A 24,942-nucleotide genomic window follows, 5' to 3' on the forward strand; every position below is an offset into this window, starting at 1 on the left:
CCGACCTCGGCCCGGGCTGCGGGGCGCGCGCTGCCCTGGCCCCCGCGCTGCGCCGGCCGGGGTCCTGGAGCCCGGGTCCTGCGGTCACGTTGCTTTCTTTCCCCCCCTCAGAGTGCCATTAAAGGGAAATTGCAAGAATTGGGCGCTTATGTGGGTAAGTTTTATTGTTGTTCGCCCAGTAGACTTTAAGTTTGCAAGCTGATGTTTGTGTTTGAACTTTTTCCCGTGTTTCGACTGTATCGTCTTTTATCCTGCCGATTTAAAATCTGATATTCCTTGATTTTGTTTAGACGTCATTTCATTGAGCAGTCTATGGGCAGCTTCCCCCATCCCCAGTGCTGTTTTTGAAATAGTTGAACCTTCGCTAAGGCTGCGCTTTTCCATGATTTTTGATTGACTTTTTTCCCCCTAGTTTTGTTACTTTTTTTTTTACATTGTATCTTCGGGGCTAGCACTTCTTATATGAATGTTACTTTGTGTCATTTGCCTTCGTAATGGCTCAGTGAATTTTTTTCCCAGTTGATGTATTTTCTTCTTTACAATAGTAGGGAGTGCTTTTTTCCTCTGTTGTCTTACTATTTTTAGTGTGGACCATGCACTGTGCCTGCCTGCCTATTGTGTGTATGTGTGTGTGTGTGTGTGTGTGTGTACACAGTTAACTCATGATAATCTCCAGGAGAGCCCTGAAAGGTAAGTGATAATATTCCCAATTGTATAGTGAGGAAATGGGAGATTGCCCTACTTCATCAAAGCTTTATGATTGAGTTGAGGCTGGGAAATTTAGCCAGACTGTCTCAAAAAGAAAAAAAAAATTCTTGAAGGATATAGTTCTGTAATAGGTACTCTTTCGTAGTAACTTTAAGGCTGTAGATTAAGTTCCCAGTACTGAAAGACAAAATACCACTTAGAGCTGTCCCCAAAGTGTGTGGAACTCTAGGGAACAAAACTGTTTCCATGTTAATATAATACTAAAAAGATGCTTGTCGTTTTCATTATATTTGAGTTTGGATTATGCAAAAGGAATTAGTAATTTAGCATTAAACAGAATAGCCACACCAGACTACTAGAGATTGTATTCAAGTCACTCCCCACCTGCAGATTTTTTTAAAAGCCTGTTTTTTTATTTTAAGTATTTTATTTTGATAGGGTCTTGCTGAGTTGTCCAGGCTGGTCTCTTAACTTTCGATCCTTCTGCTTCAGCCTCCCATGTTGCTGGGATTGGAGGGATGCATCACACCTGACTTAAGAAAATCCTGTTTGACCTAAGAATGTCATTGGTGAGCTGGGCATGATAGTAGACACCCTTAAACCCAGCTGCTGAAGAGGATGAGGGAGCAGGATTTGAAAGTTCCAGACTGTGTCTCAAAAAATGAAAAGGGAAAAAAAAAAAAAAGAAAGAAAAGGGCTGAGGATGTAGCTTAGTGATACAGTGCTTGCCTGTCAGTAATGAGGAGCTGGTACTACCCACTCAAAAAAAAAAAAAAAGAAAAGGGCTGAGGATGTAGCTTAGTGATACAGTGCTTGCCTGTCAGTAATGAGGAGCTGGTACTACCCACTCAAAAAAAAAAAAAAAGAAAAGAAAAATTTAAAAGAAGAATGTCATTGGTGGAGCAGCAAAAAACGATTAAAGCCCTGGTTTTTCATTACATATTTTTAGTATACTGTTTTTTTCTTTTTTTCTTTCTTTGTATTACAGTAAGGGTCTACAGGGTCTCACTATGTAGATCGGGTTTGTAGTGATCTGCCTGTGTTCAGCCTCTCAAAGAGCTGGGATTACAGGCATATGCCACCATGCCCAGTCTCAGTCGCCCCAGGGGGTGGCCCGTGTGGGACTGGCGCCCGAACCTTCAGGGCCTATGGATCGAGCCCCGGCAGCAGCAGCTGCTCTCTACCTAAGCAGGTGCTTTAATCCGTTGAACTATTTGGCCAGCCCAGTATACTGTTTCTGAAGCACTATAATTGCTTATTTAATGTTTTTTTTAAAAATTTATTTATTTTTTTATTTATGTGTGTGTGTGTGTGTGTGTGTGTGTGTGGCCAGCTCAGCCCACTAGGGGGCGGGGCTGGCTGGCATGCGGTGCTGGGGGATTGAACCGCGGTCCCTGTGCTTTGCTAAGCTTGTTCTAAGTAGGTGCTTTAGACCACTGAGCCAGCTCACCAGCCCCTATAATTACTTATTAAAGTAGCAATGTTTTAACAATTTTTGTCCCTTTGAGACTGTTTCACCTTGCAGTCCAGGCTGGTCTTGAACTTGAAGCAATCCTCCTCTCTCAGATCCTCAAGTACTCCAATTACAGGTGTATGCCACCATGCCTGTCCCAATGATGATTATCTTGAGGAAAGGCATTGGTATGATTGAGAACTAGCCATATTTTTCATGAAGTATCTTTTTTTTCGCTTTTTTTTTTTTTTGAGACGAGGTCTCATTGTATAGTTCATGCTGGCCTTCAACTCACCATGTAATTGGGGATGGCCTCAGACTTAGAGCAATATTCTTGCCTCAGCCTCCTAAATGCTGGGATTACTGGCATGTGCCATTACACCTGGGTGAAGGGTTTTTTCAGTGTATTTGATATAGGGTCTAAAGAGTCTTACTACATAGATCAGACTCATAGTGATCCTCCTATTTTCAGCTTCCCAAGCACTGGGATTATAGGCATGTGCCACCACACCCAGTCTCAATCCCTGTCTCAGCGGGCCGGGGCGGGACCGCCATGGCATGGTGGGGATCGAACCCTGGTCCCTGCACTCTGCCTAAGCAGGCGCTTTAGTCTGCCGAGATACCTGGCTGGCGCTTGAAGTATCATTTTTAAGTTCTAAGAGTGAGGTCCAGCCAAATAGCTCAGCAGATTAAAGCCCTTGCTTAGGCAGACAGAGGGGCTGGGAGTTTGATCTCCTGGCCTGCTTTGCCAGCTCCGCTCCCAGGGTGTGCTGAGACAGATTGAGACTGGGTGTGGTGGCACCAGCACTTGGGAGGCTGTAAACAGGAGGATCACTACAAGTCCCATCTACGCAGTGAGACCCTGTACGCCCTGTCCTAAATAGAAAAAAAGAAAAAAAAAGTTCTAAGAGTGGATAAACTAGTTTTGTTTACTTGGGTATTTGACAAATGTAAGAAAGCAACTGACCAGTGTTGAACTTTCAAATGAAAAATAGAATTTTGTAATACTTGTATCTGCCTCAGTGAGCTTGATAGCTTCTCAGTGCTGAAAGAATTTCTGGTAAAACTATATGGCTAAAGGGCCTGGGAGATGGCTCAGTAGGATAAGTGCTTGACTGGCAAACGCAAGGATCTGAGTTCAATCCCCAATTCCACAAAACAAACAAACAAACAACAAAAAAAAACTAAACCAAAACTATATGGCTATTGGTAAACACAAGTTTATTGTTGTATAATGAAATGTGTCAGTATGTTAGTGCTTCACGACCCTAGTGAACCAGTATTTTCCCAGTGACCAGTGGATAATGTTAAAAAGTTATAGGGGACCGAGGCGATGGCTCAGTAGAATAAGCGCATCCCTGGCAAGCTCAAGGGTCTGAGTTCAATCCCTGGTTCTGCCAAAGGAAAAAAAAAAGTGTGGTAAGAACAGCTATTAAAACCAGAGAGGAAGTCAGTGGGTTTTCTTATAACAGGGTACAAAAGGTAATTGATGTAGTTTTAGATTTCATATTGGTGCTAACATTTAAGAAATTTCCATTCATTGAGCTTTGGGGTTGTGTCACAGAATGGCCATAGTACCTGCACAGGTTGTTAGCATACTACTTCTCTGGCTAGCACTGTGGGTCTGTCATCCTAGCACTCTGGGAGATTGAGGCCGGACTGCAGGTTTAGGCTCAGCCTGGGCAACGTAGTGACTTAGTGAGAACTTGTCTTAAAAAGTTTTTTTTTTTAAGGGAAGGTTATGTAGCTCTGTGTGCAAAGGCCCTAGGTTTAGTCACCTATGCTGCACCCTTCTCCCTAGTCTCTGTATACATTCTTCCCTTTTCTAGCTGTGTGTCTGACAAGCTTTTCTGCACATTCTTCTGTTGGAACATTACAAAAGGTCAAATGCAAAAAGCACCAGCACCAGCTTGTGCAACTTAGTGATTCAGGGAGACACTGTCTGTTAGTGAGGAATACCTGGGCTCGCCCCAAGTATGCAGGTGGCGGGGGGAACAGAGGGTAGAAAACACCTGTTTTTTAAGACAAATTACTAAAGAGATTTATAAAAATGTAGAGCAAGGCCATTCTTTGCACTACAGTTTTATTTTCTTGGAAGCTGTAGCTGTTTCAATAAAATACATTTTTTACAAATATACTTGGGTCTATGGATGTGTAATGAGTATTTTAAAATGAATTAACACTTAAAATTTTCTATTTTAGGGGCTGGGGAGATGGCTCAGTAGGATAAGCACTTGACTGGCAAACACAAGGATCTGAGTTCAATCCCTGGTTCTGCAAAAAAAAAAAAAAAATTCTATTTTAATTTTGTATGGTAAATACCAGTGGAGATAACAAACCAGAGATGGAGTCAGAGGTCAGTTTGAATATTCCTGATTTACAGATAGGCAAATTTCTCTCTCTTTTTTTTTTTTTTGTTTGGGGGAACTGGGGATTGAACTCAGGCCCTTGCGCTTGCCAGGGAAGCGCTTATTCTACTGAGCCATCTCCCCGCCCCTAGATTGGCAAATTTCAAAAATTACTTGTCTTGAGGACCATTGTAAGACTAGTACATTGGCAGTGAACCAGTGGCACATGAACTGCAACCAGGTGATATCACTGAAGGCTCTTAAGTGGCTTGATGTCACTGCTTTAACAGATGAGGAACTTGAAGCTCAGAGAAGATGAGGCTGCGTCTGGATTGATTTAGTGTTTTTATTCAAAACTTCAAGGATTGGCCGGGCATGGTGGCACACACCTGTAATCCCAACACTTGGGAGGCTGAGGCAAGAGAACTGCTGGGAGTTGAGACCTTGAGCTGCAAAGTGAGCGCAGGGCCAGTCTGAACTGCAGATCAAGATCCTCTCTCAAGGGGGCCGGGAGACGGCTCAGTGGAATAAGCGCTTCCCTGGCAAGCTCAAGGGCCTGAGTTTAATTCCTGGTTCCGCAAAAAAAAAAAATTCTATTGGAAAATTTTCAGGACTGGAGAGATGGCTCAGTGGAATAAGCGCTTCCCTGGCAAGCATAAGGGCCTGAGTTCAATCCCCACTTCCCACAAACAAACAAAAAAATCCTCTCTCAAAAAGACAACACCATACTCCCCAAAAAAACCCTTAATGGATGAAAAAAACAGCACCAAGACCAGCTGGGGCGATAGCTCAGCAGCATAAGTGCCTGCCTAGAGTTTGATCCCTGGTACCAAAAAACAAAAACCCCAAAACCAAAAACTTAATAGATGGTTGCTATTAGCTAGAAGTTTGGGCTTAAAGTAAATCCAAAGAATGTCTCGTAAGGATTTTTTGTTTTTTAATTTTACCACATGAAAAGCACAAACACATATTGAATCTAAATTAAAACTTACCAGTAAGTTTGAACTTGAAGGCTTTGTCATTATTCAGAAATTGCAAACCAAGATTTTTGAACTCTCTAAGAACCTGGTTGCGAGTTTCTTTTTTTTTTTTTTCCTGCAAAGCTTTATTCCAGAGGGGCTCAGTCCTTAGCAGCTGCCTTCCTCACGGCGGCCAGCATGTTGCTCAGCTCCTCACGCTTCCTCTTGGTTGGGATGTGCGTCCCCAGCCTTCTCTTAATGAACTTGAGGGCACATTTGTCCTTGGAGACCTTGAGCAGCTCCGTGGTGTGCTGCTTGGGGCGAAGCTGCACATCTTCTGCATCATGGCCCACATGAACTTGGTGTGTTTGGTGAGGCGTGTGTGATGGCGGCTGTGCCTCGGTTTGCTCACATTCTTAGTCACCTTGTGGCCCTTGTTGAGGCCCACAGCCATGGGATAGCAGAGGGCCATGGCTGCTGTTCTTCAGTGGTCACTGTGGTGGAAGAACCTGGTTGCACTTTTCATCTGAGATATAATTGAAAATTGAATGCTTAAACCTAACAAATGTATTACAGTAAAAGACACATTGCCATTAATTACCCTCAGAATACCAGCCTCGCTTTGAGCACACTTGTCCTATTGTTCTTACCCCTCCCCCCTTTTTTTGAGACAAGCTTTTGGTGTGTAGTTTTGGTTGGCCCAGAACTGTGTAACTCAGCCCAGTCTCCCAACTGTGGTGATGATCTGCTTGCCTCAGTCTCTTTAGTGCTGGGATTACAGGTGTGTGCCTCCAGGCCTGGCTTCTTGTCACTTTTCTGTGAAGTAGTTCAGGAAGGCCTCTTTTCATAGGATTCATTAATTGTGATGTGGTTGCCTTGTCCTGAATCAATTGAAAGCCGTTTATTTTTCCTGGTCATTTTCACTCTGGGGATGAGCAAGAAGTCCCATCATGCCAGCTCTGGGGAACAAGTGAGTGGTGTCACACCATCACATTCTTAGGTGCTTGCCTTTCCATTGACAGGCATTAGGCAACATTATTCACTGCATTTTTGATTACATCTTGTAAAGGAAGTCCTGGACTTTGATACCTGTTTTAGAAAGCGGGAAGAGGGCTAGCTCAGTAGATTTAAGTGCCTACTTAGGCAAGTGCAGGGACCGGGTTCAATCCCCAACACCACGTGCTGCGCCAGCCCCACCCCCTGGTGGTGCACACCTGTAATCCCAGCACTGGAGAGGCTGGAAACAGATCACAGCAAGTTCCAGCTGTGTAGTGAGACCTTGTACCAAATACATAAAAAAGTAGCAAGAATGATGGGAAAATTGTTCTCAAAAGAGTGAGAGTATTTGAGGTTTTTTTTTAAAGAATACGTGTCACTATGCAGTTCAGGCTGGCCTTGAGCTCAGTTTGTAGCCCAGGTTGGTCTTGAACTCCCAATGATCCTTCTGCCTCCAATACCTGAGTCCTGGGACTACAGGTATGTGCCACCACGCCTGACTTGATGGAAATTACTAGCACTGTCTCTCACAATAACAAATTAAAAAAACTTAAAACTTTACTATATTTTTTCTGACACCTTTGATTATAGTAAAGACACTACATTTTAATAGTTTGGAAAAGTTTCATATAGTTTCCTTAGGGTGGGAGGGCATTAGTAATAGTATTCTTTTTACAAAGAAAAACTAACCTTTGTGGGGCTATATAGAGTTTATCAGTAGCAGATTAAGGTCAGGGAACTTGCCAGGGAGATGGCTCAGTAGAATAAGTGCTTCCCTGGCAAGCATGAGGGCCTGAGTTCAATCCCTGGTTTCGCAAAAAAAAAAAAAAAAAAAGTCAGGGAACTTAAAGCCTTTTGAGTCCTTATTTATTGCATTAACTTTATAATAGAACTTCATAAGCCAAAGACCGATTGGAGCTTGTGCTCTTCTAGAACTTCACCAATTTATATATTAGCACAGTTGCTCTCAGCTTGTCACTGCTACTTCACAGACGTATTCTCATTTCTGTGTCTGTGTGCCTGCCCATGTGTGTGTTAGAAGAGTTTATGTGTTTTGTTTTTTGGTGCTGGGATTGGAATCCAGGGCCTCTACTTGCTCTTTCTCTGAGCTGTACTTCCACCTTAGAAGTTTCTTAAGGGCAGAGGTTTCATATTTTCTGTGTTTCAGTGACACAGCAGATAGCCTGACATTTCATATTAAGATGGCAAACAGGTAACCTTTTAACTCCATTTGAAGTAAGATAGAATACATTTATGTCTGCAGTTACCTAATTACATGTATGTACATCTTTGTCCTGAAAAGAGTGAGTTTCTAATTTCCCTTTTCGGTGGTACTGGGCACGGAACCTGGGGACGAGGGCGTGCTGAGGACTCCTCCTCCGCTCAGCCACACGCCAGCTCTCTGGGCTCTTTAACCTAGAAGGAATCCTAAATCCCTTTTGAAGTCATGAAAACAATTCTGTAGGAAATATTTGATGTCTGATTTCAAGACAGACATTGGGTGTCATACACTGATGAAAAAATTTTAAGAAAGTGGTAATGGCTTTTTTTTTTTTTTTTTTTTTTTGCGATACCAGGGATTGAAGGTAACGTCTTATTTGTATTTCAAATGAATACATTTTCTACTTCAGTGAGATGACAATTAAAATTGTTACTAACTTTCGCAAACCTTCACAATTTTTTTTACCCCAGTGTGCTGTGCTGATTTCAGATGAACTTGACAAGCCTGTCAGAATTCTGGAAGACTGTATCATGATGATGTTGATTTTTTATTAAGTTGATATGTTTCCTTGTGTGTTTACTCAGGAAACCTGAGAATTTTGGAAAGCTTTTTGTTGAGATATAATTGACATACACCAAGCTGCACATTGTGTGTGTGTGTGTGAGAGAGAGAGAGAGCGAGAGAGAGAAACGGGATTGAACTCAGAGCTTACACATGTTAGGCAAGAGCTCACCATTGAGCTGTACCTCCAACCCTAAATCGCACCCATTGAAAAAATGAAAATAAAAAAAAAAAAAAGAAAAAATGAAAATCAGCACTGTAGCCAAAGTAATGTATATTAACCTGGAAATATAATCTATTAGTAGAGGGTAGACAAAACTGTGGGTTTCCATTCCTAGCACTGCCAACAAAACCCAACACACACACACACACACACACACACACACACAGAGGCTGGAGAGAGAGCTCAGTGGTCTAAGTGCCTGCCTGGCAAATGCAAGGACCTGGGTTCGATCCCTAGTATTATATACCAATCTGGTCCTTTGCTGTGCTAGACACCGAAACCGGGCATGGTGGCACATGCTGTAATCCCAGTGCTGGCGAGGCTGAGATGGGGATTACTGTGAGTCTGAGCTGCACAGTGAGACCGTGTACCAAATAAATGAAACCCTAGAAACCCAACCAAATAATAAACATATGTCATCCCCAAGATTTTCAGAAACTGCTGTCTCTTCCTTATGTCTTTCCCAGCCCCCAGCCCAATATCCAGACAACCTTGACCTCATACAACATTTTAGAAAATGGAAACTGATATGTATGGACAGCAGGCGTGATCTGTTGGTACCACTGATGTTATAAAGGGGAAAATTACCAAAAAGCTGCTAAAGTTTTGCCAGCTGTATTTTATTGACCTGAGTCACCGGTGGTAGCCTGGAATACAAATTATGCAGACATAAGCTCGCACTATTGCTAGAAGCAGTGAGAACCTGTGAATACGCCCCACCCTGGGCTGCTTGTCGTATCTTCTCACCTATTGCATGCATCTATAAAGTAGTCTGAGCTTTTTCCTTTCATAGGTTATACTTTCTCAGTGTATTTGTGCTTCTTTTGAGCAGCATTTTTGATCCAAATTTGTCTTTGATACAAATATCTGATAGTACTTTAGAAATGAACCTTTGTCTCTGTGTGGAAATAAGAGTGTTTAAGGTTTTTTGTGGGGGCAGAGGTAGGGATTGCAGTTCCATAATACAGACATTTGTTTATTACCATTTTGGGGTGCACTACTGGGGATTGAATTTAGGGCCTTGCCCATGCTGGACATGCACCCTGTCACAGAGCTGTATCTCCTCTTAATTTTGAGATAGTCTTAGTTGCCCAGGTAGATCTTGAACCTAATGATCCTCCTTCCACAGCCTTCTGAGTAGCTGAGATTATAGGTGTGCGCCACGTGTAATCTTTTCATTAAGGGTTCTTTTTTTAAATTTTTTCTTGGTCCTGGGCCTCATCCTGCTAATCATTGTATAAGGTTACCACTGTGAAGGTAAAACAATGCGTGAAGTTAGTTGACGCTGTTTAACTGAATTTCTTTTTTTTTGTGGTGTTGGTGTTGAACCTGGTGCAAGCACTCTACTTGCAACACCTCCAGCTGCTACCTAAGGTTTAAAATTTTAAGTTATATGCAGTTTTGGGTGATTTTTAGTTTATTTAGTGTTGCTCCAAGTTTATTATATTGAGGAATTGAAATCTGCTTTTACCAAGGATAAAGATTTAATCTAGAGAAATGAGTACTTTTGAAACTGTATAAATAAATAAAACTAAACCTCAGTTATTCTTGGGAAGTGTCTATGTTCTTTTCTAGAAGCTTCTCTGATCATAATACATACACATGGTTAAAAAGATCTCTTTCAAAGAGATGAACACACTCTTGCAATTGATTTTGGAATCCTAGATATCTAGGTTTTTTTTTTTTTTTTTTTTTGTGGTACTGGGGATTGAACTCAGGACTTTGCGCTTGCCAGGCAAGCGCTTATTCTACTGAGCTATCTCCCCAGCCCTGATATCTAGTTTTATTCCAAGGATTTCATCAGGTATCCCTAATTCCTAGTTTGCTAGTAATTGGAGTATTTGTGGAATGAAGAAGAAAATTTAGAGCTGAGCGTTTTTGTCTGACGTAATTCCAAGAGAGAGAACTCATTCCTAAAGCTACATGTATGTTTTGATGCACAGCAGCTACAGTGTGAATGTTAAGGAAAACAAAAAGGATTTGATATACTTTTCCTTTTAAATAGATGAAGAACTTCCTGATTACATTATGGTGATGGTGGCCAACAAGAAAAGTCAGGACCAAATGACAGAGGACCTGTCCCTGTTTCTAGGGAACAACACAATTCGCTTCACCGTATGGTATGTTTCTGAATGTTTGTGCCTCATGCTGCAGTTCGCAGACTAGGTGTTTCATATGGAGGGCAGTTCTTGACTGTCACTAGGCCAGCGTGCATAGGCAGTTTGTGAGTGATGGGGCACAGCCCCTGGAGCTTGGTCCTGGTGCCACATCTTGCAGTATTCTCTGTCCATAAAGTGGGAACAGTAAGTCACCTACTTCATGGAACTGAGGGTTAAAAGAGCAACTACATGTAAGTGTTTGCAGTCCACTTGACCTCTAGGAGACTCACATGTCAGCCTCAGTTTCTGTGTTTCCTTGTGAACTACATCTTATTCCTTCCTCTGGCCAAACCAAGTTACAAACATCAAGCACCACATGTAGTTTAGACTAGGTGTAATTTCCTGCTTTGTTTTTCCAAGTTACCTTGTAAGGGACAAAGCTTTTTGGCATTTAATTTTTTTTTCTTTTTTTGCTTTAAGATTCATTCTTTAACTTGACAAATGACAATTTCAGTTATCTTTAAAGTTTGGAATTTTAAAATAAGCAGCCTTGTTTAGCATAAATTACTCCTATAATTTGGAATTTCCTTCTCCGAACCACATGTGCCTTCAGTTAGGAATGTTGACTAAAGCCATGAGAACTGATTAAAGAAATCCAGTTCCTGAACGACGCTTGAGATAGAATGAGAGTGGGAAAAGATAGTGATATTGCTAAGAAGAGAGGTAGGAAACATTAGACTGGGAGTAGGCAGGGACAGTGGAAGTTGGTAGAACTGGGTAGAGTGACATATGGCCTTCATTTCAGTGGCAAGAGATGTGGACAACAAATAGGCACTAAATGGAGAGGATGCCTGTTAGTCTCCTGCCTTAATGTAAAAGTCTCACAGTTTTTGTCCTAGCAGGCAGCTATATGCTTTACTGTTGTTATGCAGCCACTTTGAAATTTTGCTAGTCATTCTCTGGGTTTATACGTTGTTAAGGGTGTAGGTCCTCACACATGGCTTTCAGGTAGGTAGCTTAACCTACTGAGGACAGTTTCATTGTTTACCAAAATAAAAATGGCCATGGTGCTTTAGTCTGTACCAGTGCAAGTATTTGTTTTGTTTAATAAACATTTTTCATGGCCTGATCTTTTTTTTTTTAACATCTGGGTCACCTTGAATTAAGTCCAGCTTCTCTTAGATGGGAGATTGACCTAATAGATGCTTTACCTGATAACTTGATGGAATACTTTAGACAAATTCATTCAGCAAACTAGTAACTGAGTCTGAATTTAAGCTAAAAGTAAACTGTTTTGTCCTTGCAACAAATTCACTTCCTTGGTACCTATGCAAGAGGCGATGTCTTCATGTTGGTACTTTGCTTTCCTGACTTACGTGCTCATTAACACCAGCCCTGAGCAGACTGTCATGTTTCTGAATCCCTACAGCAGTTGTGTCCATTGGTGTTTGCTGCTACTTGGCTAGGGGTCTCAGTGAACATGCACTGAGAAGTCTGAGGTTTCAGGGAGCCTCTTGGAACAACTGGAGACCAGATTTGCCTTGTGTATAGTTGTGGAAATAGGCTCTAAATAGGGTCATGGCCTATGTTGGGTTATAGTAATTACTTTGAAAATCATAGTGGCAATGAAATTTTAACCATTTTCTGAGGTTATTAACTTTCTCTTCTTTAGCTCTCTAAATTAGGTTGTCCAGAAAATCATGTAAGTAGTCTGGGCTAAGGGTGCAGCTCAGTGATAAAATGCATGTTTAGCATGCTGAAGGCTCTAGGTTGAGTTCCTAGTTTCAAAATAAAGTTCAAAATAAGTTATGAAATCATTATGAAAATGGCATTATATAATTTTGTTTTACTGTGTGCTCTGAGATTCTGGTCAAGGTATCCTTGCCTTTGTTGATTTTGTTTTGCTTTGGTACTGTGGATTGAGCGCAGAGCCTGTGTATGCTAAGAACTTGCTCTGCCACCAAGTTGTACCTCCAGCTCCTTTGTGCTTATTTGCAGAGGCTACATGTTAAAAATAATGAAGAAATTAATGATTTTTGATTTATTTCTGTAATGTTTATATAGTGTTCCAAAATGTAATACTAGAAAGCTAATTTTAATATCATTTATCCATTAGTTAATTACTGCCATGTCTATATTTATCTGGATAAAAAGTCAGCATATTTAAAGTGGTAATTGAAATGAAATCTTAAGGGAGACTTTATTTTGTGTTTTCTTTTAGGCTTCATGGTGTATTAGATAAACTTCGCTCTGTTACAACTGGTAAGATTTACAAAATTGAGATTTGTCTTGAATTCCTTTTTGCTATAGCATATGATTCTTTTGAAAATCATTTACACTATTTTGGAAACACCTAAAATTTGGAAAAGAGTGTTCATTTGAACTTTATATGGGATAATAAGCTTATGAATTTTGTGAGTAGTAAATTTATCCAGTGATAATTTTATTGTGTGTGTAGGTAGAAGTACAGTTTATCCTAAGGAAAAAGTTGTAGATATATGCTGAGGCTTAACTGCAAGCATGTCTCACTGTGTTGTAATTAAAAATTACTTCAACATCCCATAGTAATAAATGTAATAAGTTATTTGATTACTATGTGTGGAATAATCAGGGATTAAAAAGTGTATAGTACTGTAAGAACATACTATATGTATGTACATACATTGTATATTTATATGTACGTGTATACTTCTCCTAAGAGAACAGCCTTTGGTGCTAGATGTGGTGTCATGCATGTATATCTTCATCCACTCCAGAGGCCAGGCAGGAGAATTGTGAGTTTGAGGCCAGCCGAGGCAACTTAATGACTCTGTCTCAAAGGGTAAAAATGGCTGGGGTATAGCTCACTGGTAAGACTGCTTATCTAGCATGCATGAAGCCCTTTGTTCAGTACTGTATGGGGAAAACAAGCATAAGCCTCTGAAGTAACTGGTTATTTTGTTTATATTTTGAAACTTTTCCACAATGAGTATATATTGCTTTTGAGTTGGTGATCAGAGAGGAAAAGTTTTAAACTAATAAAAGTTGATTATAAGACTATGTATTTTTTTTTTTTTTATTGTAGAACCCTCTAGTCTAAAGTCTTCTGATACCAACATCTTTGATACTAATGTGCCTTCAAACAAGAGCAGTTTCAGTCGGGGAGATGAGAGAAGGCATGAAGCTGCAGTGCCTCCCCTTGCTGTTTCGAGCGCTAGACCTGAGAAAAGAGATTCCAGGGTTGCTGCAAGTTCACAAGAGCAGAAAACAAGTAGCATGAGGTAAAGGAACTAGTCACTTTCTTATTAAAATTTTCAAAGTAAACATTTTTTGCTGAGTGTGGTGTTGAATGTCTGTTATCTCAGTGCTCAGGAGGCTGAAGGAGGAAGATTGCCCTGAGTTTGAGGCCAGCTTGAGCTACATAGTGAGACCCTGTCTCATAAAACAAGCATTTTTGAAGGATTTAGAGACAACTGATCTAATCTGATTGTGGAATATTTCTATTTTTAATAGACAGACTTATGATGAGGGAGCGGCAACGCGGCTGATGTCAACAGTGAAACCTCTGAGGGAGCCAGCGCCCTCTGAAGATGTGATTGATATTAAACCAGAACCAGATGATCTCATTGATGAAGACCTCAATTTTGTGCAGGAGAATCCCTTATCTCAGAAAAAACCTACTGTGACTCTTGCATATGGTTCTTCTCGGCCTTCTATTGAAATTTATCGACCACCTGCAAGTCGAAATGCAGAGAGTAGTGCTCATTTAAACAGGTTACAATTTCAGCAGCAGCAAAACACTATTCATGCTACCAAACAGCTGGATATACAGAACAGTCGGGTGTATGAAACTTGTGAACCAGAAATGCTTAACAGCTTAGAAGAGACTTACAGTCCTTTCTTCAGAAACAACTCAGAGAAAATGATTATTGAGGTTTGTTTGTTTTTTGTTTTTGAATCAGGGTCTTTCTGTGTAGTTTAGGCTGACCTTAAATTTACTATGGAGCCCAGCCTGCCAACGTGCCCTCCCACCCCCATAGGCCTGAGCCACCACACCAACTTGTAAATTTTTTTTTGGCAGAACTGGGGACTGAACTTAGGCCCTTGTGCTTGGCAGGGAAGTGCTTATTCCACTGACCCATCCTCCCAGCCCCCTGTAAATATTTTTAAATTCTGGTTTGTAGGCCTGGCATGGTGGTGCACACATGTAGTCCCAGTACTCGGGAAGCTGAGGCAGGAGGATCATTGAGAGTTTGAGACCAGCCTGAGCTATAAAGTGAACTGTACAGTGAGACCCACTTTCAAAAAGACCAAAACAAAAAAACAAAAAGCACTTCACTTTTACATTGAAATTTGGCAGTTCTTAATCCTAAATAGTATTGCAAGTTTAAGTTGATTTTCCTGCTGTACTGTCCTCTCCATGGCTGGCTTCCAGGGGTTTTATATCACATCTGTATACCTTGCTAATACTTTTCACATTTAGGTTAGAGTCACTTGTTTTATAATCTTGGGAAGAGGATTTAGGTCAGTTTTAGATAGTTTATGGTAATTGCTAGTAACCAACTGAGGAGCTCCCTTTTCTTAGTTTCTGAGGAGTCTGAAGTTTAATCAGCTTTATTTTTACTTTACAATTTTGTGGAGGGTGGGTAGGTAATTGGTAGTGAGCAACTAAGTCACTCCCTTTTCTTAGTTTCTTTGATTTTTGGAGTTTGAAACAGTTTTATCCGTACCTTGTTTTGCCAGTAATGGTTAGGTGAATTCAATAGATTGTTTATGGTAACAACTAAGTAACTCCCTTTTATTTATTTCCTCAACACCGCTGTGTGTAGCTGTTTAGAAAATGAATGTAAAGCTTCTGAGCTTTCTTTCAGTTAATGGTTAGCTATTTGAAGTATTTATATTTTTATAAGTAGTCTGAATTCTTAATATCATTTTCTTTCTTTTTTTTTTTCTTCTGGTGGAACTGGGGATTGAACTCAAGCCCTTTTGCTTGCCAGGGAAGCACTTATTTCACTGAGCCATCTCCCCAGCACCTGTATAATTTTCTTTTTTAATCAAAAAATGTCATCGAATTTTGCTATTTATTTATTTCTGTGTGTGTGTGTGTGTGTTTTGGCCAGCTCAGCCTGCCAGGGGGCGGGGCTGGCTGGCATGTGGTGCTGGGGGATTGAACCGTGGTCGCACTGCTTTGCTAAGCTTGTTCTAAGTAGGTGTTTTAGACCACTGAGCCATCTCACCAGCCCCAGAATTTTGCTGTTTTTTGAGATTAGGTAATCATAAATTTAATCTGATTGCAGGAAGAAAATTTCCGAAAGAGAAAATTACCTGTGGTAAGTTCAGTTGTTAAAGTAAAAAAATTCAGTCATGATGGAGAAGAGGAGGAGGAGGAGGAGGATTACGGCTCCCGGGCCGGAAGTGTGTCCAGCAGTGTGTCGGTGCCAGCCAAGCCTGAGCGGAGGTATCTGAATGTGGTGCTTGTGACTGCCTGGAGTCCTTGGGTGTCTCTTTTGCTTTTTTCCATGCTGAGGGTCAAACCCAAGGCCTTGTGCATGCTAGGCAAATGCTTCACCACTGAGCTATATCCTGCTCCTTTTCTAGATATCATAAAAGGACAATCATGAAAAATACTTAAATCTCATGTAAGACTTTGCCATTGAATGAATGAATTTATTTTTTGAGAGAGAGTCTAACCATGTGTAGTTCAGGCTGGTCTTGAACTCGCTGTGTAACAGGTTTGCCTCCTGCCACAGCCTCCCAAATACTGGCAATGTTGGCATGTACCACCATGCCTGGTTTTCCACTTAATGTTTTAGAGAAACATGTTACTAAGAATGAATTTGCTTAACATTGGAGAAGGTCGCAGAGAATTAAAAATTAATTTGATGAAGAGGAAAGCCTTTTATTTAGGTTTGTTATTTTTATTTTATTATTTATTTATTTGTGTGTGTGTGTGTGTGTGTGTGTGTGGCCAGCTCAGCCCACCAGGGGGCTGGGCTGGCTGGCATGTGGTGCTGGGGGATTGAACCGCGGTCTCTGTGCTTTGTTTAGCTTAGCTTGTTCTAAGTAGGTGCTTTAGACCACTGAGCCATCTCACCAGCCCCAGGTTTGTTATTTTTAAAAGTTAAGGTTTCTTTCAGTCTAGTTGACATTTTGTAAAACATATAGCTGGTGTGCTTGAAACAGAAGGCTGTTGTAAAGGCACAATGGATGGCTAGTGTGTAAAGAACTGAGACTGAAAATGTTAATGCTACCTTTTAAAACTCTTTTAGACCTTCTCTTCCACCTTCTAAACAAGCTAACAAGAATCTGATTTTGAAGGCTATATCTGAAGCTCAAGAATCTGTAACAAAAACAACCAACTATTCTGCAGGTAATTTAAGTGGCATGTTTACGCTGGGTAAGAGATCACATCAGTAAATTTACAAATGCTTGCTCCCTGAGTTTTGCTGTAAGAAATTTTCTGTCAGATGTCAAGATTGAAGTTCAGTGCCTCTATAGTGAGTAGTTTTAGAAGGAAATTTGATCAGTTTGAGAACGTGTCAATGGAGTTTAGTTTTTTGAGCCCCATGTAGTACCTTTTACACTGCCATTCCAAAGTGTGTGAAACAGATAATATAAACTTAAAGGGAGGCTTTCTGTTTTTGTTTTTGGTGAAACCAGAAAGCGAACCCAGAGCTTTGCATGTGCTAGTGAGATGACCTAGTGCTGTGCTAGCTGTGCCCGGCACTTTTTTATTTTATTCTTAGACAAGTTCATTCTCACGTTGCCCAGGCTGGCCTTCAACTTTCAGTGCTACTGCTCAACCTCCTGAAAAGAGACAATTATAGATATGGGCCAAAAATTCTGGCTCAATAGTTTTGATTGAAAAAATGAGACTTTCTTATATAGGTTCAACATTAGATATAAATTTATGATAGGCAAAAGATAGCAAAATTGGATTATAAGTGGCTGAAGTTAGGGAAGTTTGCCTTTTTGGTTTTGCTTTGTTTTTTCGTGGTGCTGAAGATCATACCCAGGGCCTTATGCATGCTGGGGAGCTGTTCTGCCACTAGCTACATCCCAGTCCCCTAGAGAAATTTGTTTAAAACGTAAAAACAAGCAGATTGGTTTCTTCGTCCTGTAGTCCATTAACGAACGTAGGAAAGAGGAGCTGAGGCAGTGGCTCCCGCCTACAGCTGCGGCTCCTCAGGAGGCTGAGGCCACAGGACTGGAGGCTGCCGGTAAGGCCAGGCAGCGTGGGGAGGCCCCATGTCAAAATGATGGCGATGACGTCACTATAAAAGATAGCAGTGATAGGGCTGGGATGCCGCTCGGGGATAGCACACTTGCCTGTTACATGTGAAGCCCTGGGTTTAGGCCCCAGCTCTGCAAAGAAAAACGAACTCATTTGTGATGGCCTTGGCCTAATAGTCATGGTACTGATAGACACACATCATTATTTTTTGATAGAATGTGAGGATACAGCACATCATTAAAACAAACTTTCTTGGACTGGCCAGATAATTCACTGGACTAAAGCATCTGCTTAGGCAGATGCAAGGATTGGGGTTTGATCTCCAGCATGCTGTGCTGGCCTTGCCTCTGGGGCACACTGAGACAGTGATTGACACCATAATCCCAGTGCTTGGGAAGCTGAAAACAGGAGGATCACTCTGAGTCTAATGTACATAGTGAGACTCTGTAGACCCTGTACTAAACACATTAAAACTAACTAAATAAATAGTCATCACCTTCCTAATAGGAGAAAATAAAAAACACACTTTCTTGCAGAAAGCGAATTCTGAAGTACAGACAGTGGATGCTATTTTGCAGTTTTGGGTTCTATGCTTTAGGTCCCATTGTTGTAGCAGATGGTTAAACTTTTGGTAAGCTGGTGGTAATTAACTCTCAAATTTTATTTTTTACTATAGATTTGAGCAATGCTTTCTAGAGTATTCTGCTTTTCATTCCCTCTTACATCTTTACCTCTTCCTGAATGATTGCTTAGACATCAGTTTTTGATCCTCATAGTTTTGGTCCCCTTCATCCTGAATTTAACCTTGAATATAAAATTAAGTTTTGGCATGTAGAAAAGTGTTATCAGCCAGAGGTCAGTACTTGGCGTAACAAATTTAGAGATTTCTATGACCGTGAAATATACTCCAATAGTTGGACATCTCCAGGTATTTTTCTGGGTGTGGATCACTGAGGATTGAACCCAGGAGCTTTCACAGAGTTATATCCCCCAACTTTTTAATTATTTGAGGTAAGATGTTGGTACATTGCCTACACTGGACTTGAAGTTGTGATTTTCGTGCTCTGGCTTCCCAGAATACTGGGGTTACAGTTGTGAGCCACCATGCCTGACTTGAAGATCCCACAGTTTTAAGAAATAGCTTTGAAACATTCTTTCTTCATCTAGATTACCTAAATTGCAACTCGAGATTATATAAGATCATGATGCTAAGCCTAAACTGCATTTGGTTAAAAGTGAATATGTTGTACAGTACTCTTTGTAGCATATGCCTTAAAATGCATAGATAGTGTTGAAGTGTGTATTTGTAATAAGTTGGATGTCTATTTCAGGAATGTTCTAAGAAAGAGTAAAGGGGTAGTCTGTGGACTCTTGTGAACTTGTGAGTGCTCTAGACTCAAGGGACATTTATGATTTGTTAACTATTGAGTTTTGATGTGTTCTGATGTTCGTTATATTTCTCTTTAATTTTATGTTAAAGTCCCTCAGAAACAGACACTTCCAGTTGCTCCTAGAACACGAACATCACAAGAAGAATTGCTAGCAGAAGTGGTCCAGGGGCAAAGCAGGACCCCTAGAGTCAGCCCCCCTATTAAAGAAGAGGAAACAAAAGGAGATAATACAGAAAAAAGTCAAGGTAAGGATTTCACTACTTCACTTTCTATTATAAACTTTCTCATGGGGCATTATTTTCAAGTGGGTTTTTACAGAGTATTATGCTATGAATATAAGTCCCAAAGAGAATAAAGGGTCATAAAGAATGCTAATACATACACTTCTAAGAAATTTTAAAGTTTTTGAAACCAGACATGTTGACATATACCTGCAATGGCCAACTGCTTAGAGGCCAAGGCAGGAGAATCATAAATTCAAAGCAATCCTGGGCAACTTTGTGAGACCCAGGCTTAAAATAAGCAAAAACGGTTGATATTGAGCTCAGTGCTTCCTAAATTCAATCCCATGCCCTGGACACATAAGAATTTATTATGGGAATTTTTAGTGTTCTCAAAAGTGGAAAGAAGTGCAGCAAACTCAGCCATAGTGGATTTTGCTGGTTTTAAAGTTCTTACAGGTATATTTATTTGTGTTCTTGCCTGCCTTTTTTTTTTTTTTTTGGAAGGGTCTACAGAGTGTTCAGGGTCTCACTGCTAGATTGGACTCCTAGTGATCTGCCTTTTTATAGCCTCCCAAGAGCTGGGGTTACAGGCATGTGCCACTATGCCCAGTCTCAATTAGGATCGAACTCCCAACCCCTGTGCCTGCTTGCAGGCACTTTAATCCGCTGAGCTATTTGACAGGCCCTCTTTTTTTGGATCTTATCCCTGGTCTTTCTACCTTGAAACCTTGGTCTTTAAATTTCCTTTTACTTAGTATGCTGCCTCTGTGAGCCTTTTTGTCTGTCCCAGTGGCCTTACTTAGCTTCTGGTTGATTTTTCTGTTCCTTCTTTTTGCCTCTTTTCCCAACCCTGACTTGTGTGTAGTCTCCTGACTTCCGAAGTGTGGCTTCCTCTGCGAGTCCTTTGCGAGAGTGTCTCCCCATCCTACTGCCTCAGCTGAGGCTCTGAGCAGTTCTGTTATCTGACACCCTGACCTGCTCATCACTTCTCTACTACTCTCAAACCTATTCTTTCTTTTTCCTTCAGAAAAGGTTACAGTTTGTTTCTTTCTACTAAGATCTGATTTTTAAAGTTTTGCCTCAGTGCAGAAAATCTATTTTTACATTTTTACATTTGCAGATATACTTTTTTTGGGTCTAATCTTGAAATACATTTTTTCAATCCTTATAAATTTGTGATTCTTCCAGTTATATAGATATCATGGATCTTAGGATTATATCCTGTGTCTTTCTCACCCACTCCTCTCTCCCCTTTGCTTGATAGTATGACCTGGACCCATGGCCTTATAGTTGCCAAGCATGTGCTTTATCACTGAGCTACACCTCAGCTTGGGTGTTGAAAACAAAAAGATACACTATTTCAGAGTGAGCAAGAAGACAATGAGAAAATATAAGACATGCGTGGGTGAGTGCTACATAGCCAGTCCAGGCTCCTTGAGTGTTTGAGGCAGGGAGATCACAAATTTCAGGGGCAGCCAGGAAAAATGTATGAGACCTTTGCCTTGGAAAGGTCAGGAGGTATAAAAGTGCCACAGTGCTTGTTGGCCTAACATGCATGAGGCCTGGATTCAAACCCTGGTACCATACACAAACAAAAAATGCCACCAAATCCATGACATGTAAAACTGACATTAAACAGAATCAGAAAAACTTTTGATATGAATTGAGAGGAATTACAAGTAAAAATTTATTTAGAAATAAAGACTTTTGTGTGTGGCCCTAGGTTTAAGCAGTAATACTAAAAGAAAAAGAGAACAGCCGTATAAGAAATAACTCATAGTATGTTTTAATACTCTAAAGTATCCTCAGAGACATTGAAGATAAAGGGAACAATATAAAAATCAAAAAGTAGGACTGTGGAGATAGCTCAGCGATCTAAGTGCTGGCCTGGCAAGCACAAGGACCCGGGCTTAATCACTGGTACAGCATGCCATGGTGCCCTGGAGCCCCAGGCAGGCCAGCCCTGAGACCAGGTGTGGTGGCGCACTCCTGTGATCTCAGCACTGGAAGGCTGAGACAGGAGTATTACTGTGAGTGGAACTGTGTAGTGACACCCTGTATCCAATAAATAAATAGACAAAAAAGCAGAAGTCAAGAGAAAACAATAGATAGTATGAGCGGCACAGATACAAAGTATTTATAATAGGAATTTCTGGTGGTAGGGAACAATGGAATGTTTTAATCTTTTAAAGAAAACTTCTGAAGCTGGGCGTGGTGGCATAGGACTATAATCCCAGCATTCTGAGGGCTGAGGCAGGAGGATTGTCGTGAGTTTGAGGCCTGCCTGAACTACAAGAGTGAAGAGCTTGTCTCAAAAAAAGAAAACTTCTGAGATAATGAAAAGGGAAAATTGAATCTGCTTACCACAAAGTTTACATTTGTATGCTGGTGAATATCCATTCACACCCAGAAACATTTAAGTTTATTTAAGAGCTAATGGAATTTAAAACAAACAAGCATAGGTGCACAGGCAAAAAAAATCACACAACTAGCCTGATGTGGGGCATGCCTGTAATCCCAGTACTCGGGAAGGCTGAGGCAGGAGGATTGTTGTGAGTTTGAGGCCATCCTAGGCTACAAAGAGAGCTCAAGGCCTGCCTGAAATGCGTAGCAAGACCCCGTCTCAAAATAGCAAAAATAAAACACAACTTAAAAGAAAAACTAGTTTATTCTCAAGCCATTTATTGATTGATTGATTGATTGATTGATTGATTGATTGAAGGTTTTACAGTTTATTAAATCCTCTTGTGAAAAAAGTCGCAGTCACTGCAGACAGGCACTGCAGAATCTCTACTCGTTCGGCTTTTTGCCAGCACCCGCGTTAGCCTTTGCAGTGCCCCTGACTTTCTTCATTCTGTTCTTGCGTTCCTTCTGCTGCTTTCTTGAGGTCTTTTTCTTCTCATACAGGCCGTGTCTTGCAAGTCTGTGTTTGGGCTCATTTTTCTTTGCATAATCCAGGGAATCATAAATCCTGCCAAAGCCAGTCGTCTTGCCACCACCAAAATGGGTTCTGAATCCAAACACAAAAATGACAACTGGTGTGTCTTGTACATTTTGGCAAGTTTTTCCCGAATTTCTGTCTTAGGTACTGTTGCTTTCCCAGGGTGAAGGACATCAATTACCATTTGTTTCCTTTGAAGAAGCTGGTTGGTCATGAATTTCTGGGTTTGGATAGTTACTGTGTCATTCATGATGGCAATGGAGCCTCAGACAGCCCGGGAGGAAAAATCTCAAGCCTTTTAAAGCATCACTTCATGATAGAAGGAAATGACCAGTAGATTTAAGAGTCTGTGTTTCAAGAGTTTTATGTTTAGCAGAAATAACTTCCACATTTTGAGGAATATAATGGAATATGAGCTTAGACTATTTCCTATGTGAACAACCTAGGCTCTTTTTTTTAAATTAGTGCATGGATTATAGGGTCCCACTGCACAGATTGGACTCGTAGTGGTCCTCCTGTTTTCAGCCTCCCAAGCACTGGGATTACAGGTGTGCACCACCACTCCCAGTCTCAGTGGCTGTCTCAGCGTGCCCCGGGTGCGGGGCCAGCACCACTTGCTGGGGATCGGACCTGGTCCCTGCACCTGCCTAAGCAGGCACTTTAATCCACTGAGCTATCCGGCCAGCCCTAATAAACGTAGGCTTGAGAAGTGATTCCTTGTCTGTGGCAGAAAAGCTTAAGGTGATCCTATGTCTGGATGTCATACACAGTGAGGAAGCTATCAGTGTGTGACAAGGATTCAGGAGTCAGCTTTTATACTGTTCCCGTTGGTCACACGGAACCATTTGAGCTCCAGTAAGAGTCGCAGGGTCAGTGGTGAGGCTCGTCAGATCCCTTCCTCACCCCTCGGAAGTAAGCCTGAGTCAAGCACCTTCTAGAGCAGCGGTGGTGAGCCTTTTAGAGACAAGGGCCCACACTGCAGCCCTGCACGGGCTGCTCTGTCGCCAGGTGCTACCACTGCTGCCTCTTCAGGTTTTCCAGGCTATATGCCTTTTGTGTGTGCCTTTTCACGTCTTGTATCAGTGTCTCTCCAGAATTTGTGTTTTTTTTTTTAAATTTTTTATTTATGTGTGTGTGTGTGTGTGTGTGTGTGTGTGGCGCCAGCTCAGCCCAACAGGGGGTTGAGCTGGCGCCACACACACACACACACACACACACACACAAATAAAATATTATGTGTTAATATATCCATTTTTGTTTTATTTAGAGGACAGTATTTACCAGGTGCGTACATAATTAAAGCTGCTATATCTGCCTGATGAGTTGGATCGTTTTTGTCTTCATCTGTGACTCCCTTATTCCAAACGATGCTTTTATCATAAAGTCAGTTTTGTTTATGTAACTATTCATGTATTATTTGCCTTATATATTTTTATGCCTTATTTTCAGTATTCTCTATGCTTCTCTAAATATTATAAAGCTGGGTTTTATTTATTTTTTTGAGGCAGTGTCTTACTGTGCAGTTCAGGCTGGCCTTGAGCCCACTTCGTAGCCCAGGCTGGTCTTGAACTCTCAGTGATCCTCCTGCCTCACGCTTCTGAGTGCTGGGATTACATTGGCCACTACACCTGGCTTGGTTCTTTTTTTTTTTTTTTTTGTGATACTGGAGATTAAACTTGGGACTGTGCCCTTCTAGGCAGGCACTTATGCCGCTGAGCTATTTCCCCAGCCTCTATAGATTTGATTTTTTAAATCCAATTTGAATTTGCCTTTATTTATTTGTTGGGTTTTTGAAAAATAGTCTTGCTGTGTAGCCCAGGCTGGCCTTGAACTTGTGATGATGTGCCTGCCTCATCCTCCTGAGTGCTAGGATTACAAGTGTACACTGCTGCACCTGGCTGGAGTTTGCCTTTTTATGGGAGCCTTTTGACCACTTACTAGAATCTGATATAGTTGAACTAGATTCTGCCTTTTAAAGTTTCATTGATTACTTGTGTTTTTATTTATTATTTTTTAATGTATTTGGTTAGTGCAGGTTCTCACTAGGCAGCTTGGGCTTGTGGTGATCCTCCTCTTTTCAGCTGCTCTGGAGCTGGGATCACAGGTGTGCACCATTACACCTGGATTCTGGCCAGCTCAGCCCATCCTGGGGGCGGGGTTGGCATGGCATGTGGTGCTAGGGATTGAACTGCGGTCCCTGCACTTGCCTAAGCTTGCCTAAGCAGGTGCTTTAGTCCACTGAGCTATTTCATTGGCCCAGATTACTTTTATTTTTAATAGTCCTGGTTCTTAAATTTTTGGACTAGTTTATAAATTTTTTTTTTTGATCACCTCACTTTCTTTCTTTTTTTTTTTTCTCCATAATTTTATTGAGAAACAGAATAGCAATGAGACAGTTTCAAACCAAATTGGTAGGACAGTTTCAATAATTAACACATTGCATACATTCTTCCAGGTGGTTAATTGCTGTACAGGTTGTGGACTTGATATCCTATTTACAAACACTATTACAAAAAATCCCTCTATTCATTAAGAGAATGTAACTATATATCTATCCTAACCACTTTGAATACACAGATACAAAATGGACATTCGTCTGTAGCC

General features: G+C 41.0%; 1 protein-coding gene across 5 annotated transcripts in view; it reads left to right on the forward strand.

Annotated features, from left to right (window-relative positions):
• Zc3h14 (zinc finger CCCH-type containing 14) overlaps positions 1-24,942 on the forward strand; it is a 49,451-nt gene that overhangs the window by 433 nt on the left and 24,076 nt on the right. For 4 of the 5 annotated variants that reach the window (XM_004635114.3, XM_023719671.1, XM_004635117.2 and 1 more), the window contains exons 2-9: positions 112-154; positions 10,476-10,590; positions 12,791-12,831; positions 13,634-13,829; positions 14,062-14,482; positions 15,846-16,006; positions 16,818-16,918; positions 19,263-19,418. In XM_004635114.3, the coding sequence (XP_004635171.1) occupies positions 112-154; positions 10,476-10,590; positions 12,791-12,831; positions 13,634-13,829; positions 14,062-14,482; positions 15,846-16,006; positions 16,818-16,918; positions 19,263-19,418 (1,234 nt within the window). Of the gene's footprint in view, positions 1-111; positions 155-585; positions 691-10,475; positions 10,591-12,790; positions 12,832-13,633; positions 13,830-14,061; positions 14,483-15,845; positions 16,007-16,817; positions 16,919-19,262; positions 19,419-24,942 lie in introns of all 5 variants that reach the window. The other variant, XM_023719670.1, reaches the window with a different exon arrangement.

Source organism: Octodon degus, unplaced genomic scaffold, assembly GCF_000260255.1.
Source record: "Octodon degus isolate 3935 unplaced genomic scaffold, OctDeg1.0 scaffold00070, whole genome shotgun sequence".
Classification (NCBI taxonomy): domain Eukaryota; kingdom Metazoa; phylum Chordata; class Mammalia; order Rodentia; family Octodontidae; genus Octodon; species Octodon degus.